Source organism: Barbus barbus, assembly GCF_936440315.1.
Source record: "Barbus barbus genome assembly, chromosome: 8".
Lineage (NCBI taxonomy): Eukaryota > Metazoa > Chordata > Actinopteri > Cypriniformes > Cyprinidae > Barbus > Barbus barbus.
The window spans coordinates 33,861,064-33,871,548 of NC_136736.1; the positions used below are offsets into that span (position 1 = coordinate 33,861,064).

At 39.4% G+C, this 10,485-nt stretch overlaps 1 protein-coding gene across 2 annotated transcripts; it reads right to left on the minus strand.

The window, feature by feature from the left end:
• Positions 1-695: 695 nt before the first annotated feature.
• On the minus strand, positions 696-9,129 carry LOC306874258 (sodium/potassium-transporting ATPase subunit alpha-1-like). 2 transcript variants are annotated; one of them, XM_079424161.1, is made up of 22 exons: positions 9,000-9,129; positions 8,532-8,645; positions 8,278-8,337; positions 7,748-7,951; positions 7,550-7,663; positions 7,330-7,464; positions 7,052-7,169; positions 6,680-6,948; positions 6,210-6,518; positions 5,948-6,082; positions 5,671-5,863; positions 5,376-5,551; positions 5,106-5,242; positions 4,874-5,024; positions 4,308-4,476; positions 3,840-3,994; positions 3,646-3,769; positions 3,355-3,500; positions 3,115-3,245; positions 2,883-2,984; positions 961-1,052; positions 696-876 (listed from the first exon to the last, which is right to left on the minus strand). In XM_079424161.1, the coding sequence occupies exons 1-22, from the start codon at positions 9,009-9,011 to the stop codon at positions 848-850; spliced, it is 3,075 nt and encodes a 1,024-aa protein (XP_079280287.1). In that variant the 5' UTR covers positions 9,012-9,129; the 3' UTR covers positions 696-847. The 2 variants fall into 2 exon arrangements, with proteins under 2 accessions (XP_079280287.1, XP_079280288.1); XM_079424162.1 differs by having other exon boundaries at positions 7,550-7,626; positions 7,843-7,951; positions 9,000-9,126.
• Positions 9,130-10,485: the final 1,356 nt, after the last annotated feature.

Genomic DNA, 10,485 nt, shown 5'->3' on the forward strand with positions numbered 1-10,485 from the left:
AATTTTTGGACTTTTTGAAAAGCTGTCTATTTCAAAGGTAATTTAAGAATGACAAATTGTAATAAATGATAAACTACTACCAACAATTAAGCACAAATTTATGTTGGACCTTAGCCTTGTTTTGTGAACAATTTTTTGTTTTGTCAATCAACAGAGCCTCACAGCCCCCATGTCTGCCTCACTTCCTTAAAACGTTTAGTAATGGCACACATTTGTGGAATAATGTTATTATAATAGAATGACTAATGTTCAGCATGTTCTTCTGGTTTCACTGATATGTATAAACACATCTCACACAGCCTACATGCCACATGACCTTTATAATACCAAGAAGTGTTTTAACTCTCAGTATTATAGGTCATGGGTTCAATTCCCAGAGAAGGCAAATACTGATAAATATAGACTGATATGTAAACTGAATGCAGTAAGTGATGCAGCAGTGCATTTACAGTCACATTAAACTTTGCCGTTGTTGTCTTGTTTTCTGTCAACTGTGCATGAGAATCATCATTGAGCATGTGACCCTATGCTGCACCGAATAGGCATTTACTCATTCAAATGCTGACCGCTGGTTAGGCTAAGATTTGGTTGATTTATATTGTCTATCTGTAGACCCCTGCTGGTAGATGATGATGTAACTACACCATGACTTCTGACTTATTACAACCTTAAAAAAATCACTATAACACTTTGTTATACTTTCTGCATGTTCTGTTCTAGTTTAATAAAACACGCACACAAAAATCAGCTCAACAAAATTTGTCATTTATTTGCTGAAAAACACAGAACTGTATAATTTTGAGAAAATGTCTCAGAAAATAAATTTGCAATAGAACATCTTCTTGTTTTAATAGTATGTTTCTCGTTCCACCCAGCCTGAAAACAAAATAGCACTGATATTAGAGTTCATTCTTAATATCTTAAAGCAATAAAATACTGTAAGAAAAAATTTGTTATTACCTCCTGGATTCTGTCGTAGGAGGTATTTTCTAACTTCATCATAGATGAAGATGAGAAGTGAGTATGGGAAGGCAGTGAACCACCACAATGGTCTGCATGAAAGAACAAGTTTTTTATTATTTTTTTTTCTCATTGTTTCAATTCCTGATGCCATTGAAAGTGTTGCATTTGGACCAATCAGACACACATTTATTCATTATATTTAATGAATAATCCAGCAAACCCTCTCATTCAACAAACAATCTGTGAGGGTCTATGAACCCTTCCCCCCTGAAAGAGCACCCTAAAGGGCTCAGTTGCTAGGGCAGCCATCTGATAAGACTGTTTTATTGCTGAAAAGTATGTGACATGCCGTAAGAAGAGACCCTTCTAAAACCCACGCAATGCCCATACAAACAAAACTTCCTCCTTGTCACTCATAGACAAACCTTTCTACAGATAAACATGCATCCCAGGACAATGTGTGTACGATTTGAACTATCTTGTATGGTGTCTCTTGCCTTGTATTTTGTTTTATGCATGCTTTATGAGTGAAGTACTAGTTACTGTAACCCCACCTATATCGTGACTCCTACCAAATTAATGCTCATTTGATGACGCACACGTTGGTGTACACCACCTTCTCATAGAATGTCAGGTGTGTGTGTAATTTAATCAAAGTATAGACTGCCAGAGCCTTTTGAACCATGCTCTCAGACAAAGCCCCCCAATATTTCCAAACTCCTGCTTGGAAATTCTGCCTTTCTCATTGGTCAAGCCCATCCTGAAAGGTGTGACTCTTCCCTGACTTTAAAGGGCTCACACACAGGTCCACCTTTCTCTTCTGCTAAATCTTCCGATTGCTGCCCGTATGGTTGGACTCGTGGAGCACCTGAGCCGGTGTGGGTGTGCCTGGCAGGCCCCAACATAGAGCCTTGTGCAGTCTCCCCAGCCTGGGGAAATGCTCTTGACTACAAAGAGTCAGACTGATACCACTGGAGTTCATCTTCACTCAACCCTGGAATTCACCATCATGGAAATGCACTAAGACATTTCTCTCTCCCCGCTCCAGGCAATCTCTCCATCTTCATCTATGGATTGCGGCCTGCAGCTCCACTGCGGCCCACAGGGCCAACAGGCCCCATTTTACACCCAGCCATGTGCTTACTTAGGAAAGAGGACTCTCTCAACCCCAACAGAGTCAAGAACATCCTCAGAGTTTCAAGAGATTGCAACTTCGGCCATTGAATGGAACCATCCAGACCTTCTTCAGAAGCTTACGGGACTCTCGTTCTCGTTGCAAGTATCCAAATGCAAGTATCGTTCCTTGCACCTCACAGAGGTTTGTTGTAAGCTATCATATACTGTGCTTTGAATTAGAGACTGATGGTTCTTTCAGATGGAAGAACCATCAGCCTCCACCTCATTTCCCCTGTTTCTGTCCGGTTTCATTCATCCAGTCTCAGTTACCCTTCCCATGTGCCATGTATGTGTGATGTGTGTGTGTGTGTATATATATATATGCATGTGTTTGTTTAGTCTAGTTATGTGTTTGTGATTTAGTTAATAAAGCATTGTGCACAATACATATGAGTATTTGTTTCTGATTCCCTGCTTGCAACAAAGTCAATTTAACGATTTCGATCTTGTTACATGCTCTGAGTAGTACTGTACCTTAAACAAGGGTATTTCTCTTACCCTGTAAATTAAGGTTTCTTTGAATTCATAAGTAATCAATACTGAGCATTCACTAGACTACCTAGTCAATTGATTGTACTGTAAATTCAGCTTTATCAAGCTAATTCTATTAACTTATCCAAATATTATAATTAATTATAAAGAGTTAAGCTAATTCGCATCAAAAGTCAGCTAGACAAATGAAAAGATTTGAACATAAAGATCCCCAATTACATGTGTGCAAAAGTCTACATACGTCCACTTACCTTAGAGGATACATTCTCACGGCAACGTCCATGCCTGGGCAGTAAGACAAGAAAGCTGCCAGAGCAGCTTCCTCAAAAAAGGCAAAGATGAGGACTTTGTTTCTTGGAAAGAAGAAAAAAATAAATTGTGATAAGGCTTTAGGGTGGGCAGCCATGAGCTGCAACTGAACAAACAATCCACCAATACTTCATGGCTTCTTTGAAGCTTGTTTACATCCCTTTGTTTACATACTTCATTCCCTGCTGTAAGATGGAATTTCTTCTGGTCTTCACAATGATCAAGTCACCCCACTGCACAACTACAATACTGATGAAAAATGCTGTGTGGCATGTGGACTCTATAATCTTTCTGGCCTCATAGGTCTGCATCAGACAATTAAAACACAAGAACAAAGCAGTGTTTAGAAAAATATTTAAAAGACTGATTTTTATAATATAGAATCTTTTATGTTTCACAAGCTTTGACACTGACCCATTGTTGACCATAGCTATCTTCCAGGTCACTGATAGATCTGTCTTCCCAACCAACTCGAAGTCCTGGCAGATAACTGGGCCAGAAACCATTCTCACCCATAACCACAATGTATGTAAAGAACCCTGCAACTGCTTGGATCATACCTAAAAAGACAAATCATGACAGTAAAATTAATTGCTTGCCCATATTCATATATGATAAGACTAACAGTTTAATTGTTAAAGATCTTTAATAGATGCTATGTTAAAAAAATTCAGAGCTCTCTTTATAGAGCAAGAATGTCCTTACCGATTTGACCATATGCCATACTGATTAGCCTCGCGTTCACCAGCCTATCTGTTTGCGCATTTCTGGGTTGTCTCTTCATGATGTCATTTTCTGCATTTTCATAGGCTAATGAGATGGCAGGAATCTGTGGCAACAATTTAAAATGAATTAAAAACAGAATGCATAATTTAAAGTTTTCTAGTCGATTTTCTTACCAGGTCAGTGCCCAGGTCAATGCAGAGGATGGTGACGGTGCCCAAAGGTAGAGGAATACCAACAAGGACAAACAAGAGGAAGGGTGACATCTCAGGGATCTTACTAGTCAGCGTGTAGGCAATAGACTTCTTCAAGTTGTCAAAGATCAGACGGCCTGAAGTGGAACACATGTGTTTGAGAAATAAGGGGTCAATGACATGTATCCTACAAGTCACCTTTATTTATATAAAGCTGTATACAAAACAGATTGCGTCAAAGCAGCTTTACAGTATTAAACAGGAAAATATTGTGTCGATAATGCAAGAGGACAATAGTAAACACTCAGTTAAAGTCAGTTCATCATTGGTTCATTGATGTCATCGTCCAGCTCAGTTCAGTTCAAATAGTATTGGTGCAATCAAGTCGACAATATTGCCAGAAATGAACTGAATTAGGTATTAAAATTTCAACAGCTTTTTATACTGTACCTTCTTCTACTCCAGTAACAATTGAGGCAAAGTTGTCGTCCAGAAGGATCATGTCAGCAGCCTGTTTGGATACATCAGATCCAGCGATACCCATAGCCACACCAATGTCAGCCTTCTTCAGAGCAGGAGAATCATTGACTCCATCACCGGTTACGGCTACAATGGCACCCTGTTAGGAGGGAAAAATGCACCGGTGGGTGGTGGGAAAGAACAGAGTGCTTCACTGTCAGTCAATAAATGGGAAAATATTCCCATTTGTGATATTGTGAGTGTATTATTGACATGTCAAAGTCTAGACCCTGAATATAAGATGCCGCGTTTTTTCAGATGTATTTCCAAGAAAAAAAACATTGTCTTATATTCGGGTCAATACGGGTAATTATAATATGACCGCGTGGTTAACCTATGAACCTAACTCATATTTAAACATGCTATGTAGCCTACACATGCTGTGTACACATATCTATCCTTACAAGTACAATTTTGACTGTATTATTTGTGTGTCCCCCCCTACTGTTAGATGAAATTTACACCCTTGGATCAAATAGATAACTGTCTGATGGTACCTGTCGCTGACATCCTTCCACGATAATCAGCTTTTGTTGTGGAGAAGTTCTGGCGAACACAATTTCTGTATGGTATTTGAGGATATCATCCAGGTCGCTTTCATTCATAGTCTTCAGTTCTCCACCATGGACCACACAGGCCTTAGCATCTCTGGAGATACACTTTGCATTAACAGACATCTAGAGCAATTCCACATGCCACATCTGAAACTGGTTGAGATGATTGGTTTACCTCGGATTGACCTCTCCAACAGGGATGTTCAAACGAGCAGCAATGTCTTCCACAGTCTCATTGCCTTCAGAGATGATGCCAACACCTTTTGCAATAGCCTTAGCTGTAATTGGATGGTCTCCAGTAACCATGATAACCTGTATGGGAAGAGTCATTCATTTAAATTACTTTGAATGAATAACCTTAGCTGTAACTGAATGGTCACAAATAATTATTATCTGAATATGGGCACAGTGTCTTCAAGCAGTAGATCTTCAATGACAACAGCACCTTGATTCCAGCACTCCTGCACTTGCCCACAGCATCTGGTACAGCTGCACGAGGAGGATCAATCATGGACATGAGGCCAACAAAACACAGGTTCTCAGTGGGGAAGTTAACATCATCAGTATCAAATGGAAAACCCTCAGGAAACTGGTCATCAGGGAGGCTAAAGTGGCAGAAGCCTATGAGAAAGATCAAGGAATTATTTATGTGCTGTAATTTACCATTCTCTGTATTCATATTCTTCTGTAGCCATAAATTCAATGCTTATCCCAAGGAGAACTTCATAAAGTGGCTTTACCCAGCACTCTTTCTCCAAGACCTCCGAGTTCTACATAAGCATTTTGGAAAGCATCTTTCATTTCATCGTCCAAAGGCTGCTCTTTTCCTTGAATCAAAATAGTAGAGCATCGATCCAAGATCCTCTCAGGGGCTCCCTTCATCACCAGCAGGTGCTTAGACTCTGAGGAATTGGGATTCTTGTGGATTGAGAGCTAGAAAAGGCATATGAAGAGCTGTTAGGATGACTAGTTAAATCCACATCATGTCCAAAGAACACCTCAACATATAGAAAATACCTGATACTTGTTGGTGGAGTTGAAAGGGATCTCACACATCTTTTTGTACTTCTCTCTCATTTCAGTGACTGAACCACAGCACAGCTCAATACACTTCAACAGGGCAGACTCTGAGGCATCACCAGCTGTTTCTCGCTGCAGAACAGATTTGATTGAACAAAGTTTCACTCACAATAACAGTTAAATTGACTACCGGAATGGTAAAAGTTGCAAGTCCTCACGTAGCTCATATAGATATTAAGATGACTAGAGGGAAACTCACGCTAAGGATTGGGAGATGGCTCTGTTCAGCACGGAAGACGGCATGGTTGCAGAGACCGGCGACACGTGCGAGGGCCACCCAAGTAGCAGAGCTCTTGTCAAAGGAGGTTCCACTCTGGTTCTCTGTGGTGTCAGCGTCATGAATCTGGTTGTCAAACCACATGTGAGCAACAGTCATTCGGTTCTGGGTCAAAGTGCCAGTCTTGTCAGAGCAGATAGTGGAGGTCGAGCCAAGGGTCTCCACGGCTTCAAGATTCTTCACCAGGCAGTTTTTCTTCGCCATACGTTTGGCGGTCAGTGTTAGACACACCTACATAAGTAGACACAAGCTAAGTGATCACTTTTGGCTCAAACATACTGAAATATGACCAGGACTTATTGATTATACAAATTTTGAAACACTAATAATATGTTGTACAGATAAATTTGACTAAACAACCAAAGTATAACCAAAAAATCACTCTGACTTACAGTTACAGTGGCAGGAAGACCTTCAGGTACATTAGCAACAATGATCCCAATAAGGAAAACAACAGCTTCCAACCACCCATATCCAAGTATCAAGGACAGGATTAGGAAGGCCAAACCCAGGAAGACAGCTACACCAGAGATGATGTGGATGAAGTGCTCAATCTCTTTAGCAATTGGTGTTTGTCCACAATCCAGACTGGAGGCAAGTGATGCAATACGACCCATGACAGTACGGTCACCGGTGTTAATGACAATCCCTCTTCCATTACCTAGGGTTTTATTATGTTCAAGAAATTTAGTTGTTCAGTTTGTCCACAGCTGTTGTAAAATGCATCCAATGTATCCAACATACTACAGGAACTTTTTTGGTACCTTCAACACAGTTGCTAGAGAAAAACGCAATGTTTTTCGTCTCCAGGGGGTTTTCATGGGAGAAGTCAGGAGTACGAGACTGGGGCTCAGATTCACCAGTGAGGGAAGAGTTGTCCACCTGGAAAGGCAGAATGAAAGTTGAATGAATGAATGATGCATTTATATAGTGCTTTATTGTGTATTGCTGTACACCCAAAGTGCTTTACAATCATAAAGTTTCATAAAAAGGCATTGGTGGCATATATCACAATTACATTCACAAATGGTTTAGGTCTTACCTTGCATCCATGTGCAGAGATGATACGAATATCAGCTGGGATTCTGTCTCCACCTTTGACCTCCACAAGATCACCTGCAACTACCTCCTGAGCATTGATGACCTTTTTCTCTCCATCACGCACAACTAACGCTTGCTACATGACCAGAACAGAACATTAAGTACTTTTGTGGCACGGGAAAGCTACATTTGGGCATAAAAGTATTTATGAGAGGCCATACCTGAGGAATGAGGTTCCTAAAAGATTCCATGATCTTAGAGCTCTTGGATTCTTGATAGTATGAGAAGCATCCATTGACTATGACAACAAAAGCAAGCACAAGTCCCAGGTACAGCTGCAAAACCACAGTTAGGTTTTTAGAAAGGGACAAAGTGTATGATAATATAAAAATGAAGACAAAACATGTTCTCTCACATACATTGTCATTGGCTGGTTCTTCGTTAGAGGCAGCCTGAATTCCATATGCCGTGAAACAAAGTAATGCACCCAACCACAGCAGTGTCTGGAATCCACCAAAGAGCTGTGTGCAGAACTTCACCCATTCTGGAGTTGTTGGAGGTGGGGTCAGGGCATTTGGCCCATCACGGAGTAAGATCTCCTTTGCACGGGACGAAGTCAAGCCCTGCCATAGGGTATTGACATTGAGTAATGAAATGAATGCAGAAAAAAATAAATTAAATTAAAACAAATTTTAAAACAACTACACAAATTTCTGTGTAATTTCAAGACAGTAAAGTGTTGTATTTAAACAGGACAGGTATCTTAAGCTTAAAATAAAACATTTCAGTTTTATCAAAACTTTTTTTTATTTACATTTTTAAATTAAAAGAATGTGATCATTAACTAGTTTTTGTCTCCTTGTATTTAAAAATAGCAAAACACATAATTTCATACAGACAACATAAAATTTACTAAAATGTCAAAAACTCTCACTAAACCTCTGCTCACCTTGTTCAAGTCAGTGCCAAATTTGCGAGAAAGTTCCTCCAGTGTCAGCTTGTGGTCATCCTGCAGAAGAGCAAAAAAGCTTGAATCTCAGTTCCACAGAGAAAATCTGTAGTTGTATAGTTTTATGAGATGAGAAAGTATTGAACTTTTCTTGGTGGTTATAGTTTCAGATCATACCAGTATTAGGGTGGTCTAGCCCCCATGCCCTAGCAGACATGTTTATGTGATGTGTAATGTATATATGAATTTCTCACCAGCTCCACTTCTTTCTTCAATTCGTTCACATCCTTCTTCTTTTTTTTACCCTTTTTGAACTTTTTGATTTCATCCTCAGAAGTTGCCGTCAATGTGTAATCATCATTCCCTGTCTATAAAACATAAAAACAATATATATATATGTGTTTGACATAAAAGTATCACCTTACCTGACGGGAACAGAGCCAAAGATTAAATCTACACAACAAATGGAACATCAGCAGCCCAGACCAGAATCGCTACGGAAAGCACCAGCATACACCAGCATGAGTTTCCATACTGGCTTATGCTGGTTTGGTGCTAGTCTGTGATGCTGATCAACCAGCATGGTCTGGTAAAGCTTGTTGACCAAAGAAGGTTTGCTAGTTAAACTAAATAAGCATCCAGTTTGGGCCCACCAGCATCCAAAACACAACATATGCTGGTTGTTTCACAAGATATGTTCAAGATAACAATAGTCCACTCACGCCGAGCCCCATCTTCCCAATTTATTTCAACCAAAAATCTGGTGTTGTGGAGTTCAGAAGTCCAGTCAGCCTCTCTGGAGACACAAGTGCCTGTGTGACCAAGCCAAGTTCACAAAATTTATATTCTGCCAACTCACCTGTGTTTTGGGGAAGAAATATGAGAAATTCTGGGAGGGGTTTAGCACCTGTCATCCATATTTTAACCTTTCACTTGTTTAACCTTCATCCAGGTAAGTCATTTTGGTGACATCAATGAGAAGGACTAGCTTTGATGTTTTATTGATTGATAGAACTTTTAACTTGCCAATAGAAATTGATTCACTTACATCTATATATATATATATATATATATGTATGTATATATACTAAATAAGTAGATTTTTAACATTTTAAATTTAAATCGAACTCTCCATTGCTTTTGTGCAAAAAGTCCACTTAATTCATAGTAAACAATCTGAAAGCAGCGTGTTCATGCCTGGACAGAAGGAGAGGAAAGTTGCTGGAGCAGTTCAACGAACAGACCAAAAAGCACAGCTTAGTTTCTAAGAAATAAAGAAGATAAAATGATGATAACTTTCATTTTGTCCGTAGTAGCCTGTGGGGCCTTTGGAGGTGGAATGAGCAGCCATAAGCTGGAACTGAACAAACAGCCCACTCTGATAAATATCAGTCCAATGTTTTATGACTGCTTTGAAGTCGAAATATTTGTTTCACTTGCTGTAGGATAAAATTGTCAGTTTTATAGATGATCAAGTCAGCACTCACAGGGCACACAGGAGCAACAGATCAAATGTGAAGTCTGATTTAGTGTCTTTTGTGTATTTAGTTCGTCTAATTTTATGAATGATTTCTATGTTCCATTTTAACCAGACCAGCATGGCTGAACAGATTTCTGAATGCTGGTGTGCTGGTGCTTTCTTAACCAGGTTAACCAGCAAAGAACCAGAAAGAACATTCTGTGACCAGCATTACCTGCACCAGTATGGCTGGCAAGACCAGGACTAAACCACCATAAACCTGCATAGAACTTCATGCTGGTATTTCAAACACTCCACCAGTTTTGTCCATTTTTATATTTCATGACTGTCAAGTGTGCTTTTTGGCATCTGTAAGGAATCTGTAGATTCAAACTGATTCTATATGTGGGCAGAATCAAGTGCTAGAAATTGTGAATTTGTGATGGACTTTATCTGTGTTTTGTAAACCATTTTCTGTCTGTTATCAGTCAACAGAGCTCTCAGGCCTCATGTCCTTCACAATGCCTCAGAAGTTTAGTCCACACTTAGGCCTACAGATTTAAGACGTGTAGGTGGAACCGTGTTTTATGTTACTAATCCAGAATTATTTGGGTGAATTATGCGATTATTTAACAATATATTTTTAGCTAGTGGGAGCAAAAATGGCTGAAAGGCCATAATGATTTTTTTTTTGTGCCTTTTTTTGTTACAAATGATAGTTTTATCTTATGCAGTCTAAATATAAAACA

Coding starts and splice junctions, on each gene's coding strand:
- LOC306874258 (XM_079424161.1), bottom strand. Junction 5,552..5,670: donor TCTTGGAGAAAGAGTGCTGG/GTAAAGCCACTT, acceptor TCTTTCTCATAG/GCTTCTGCCACTTTAGCCTC. Junction 4,477..4,873: donor TGGAAGGATGTCAGCGACAG/GTACCATCAGAC, acceptor CCCTCCTAACAG/GGTGCCATTGTAGCCGTAAC.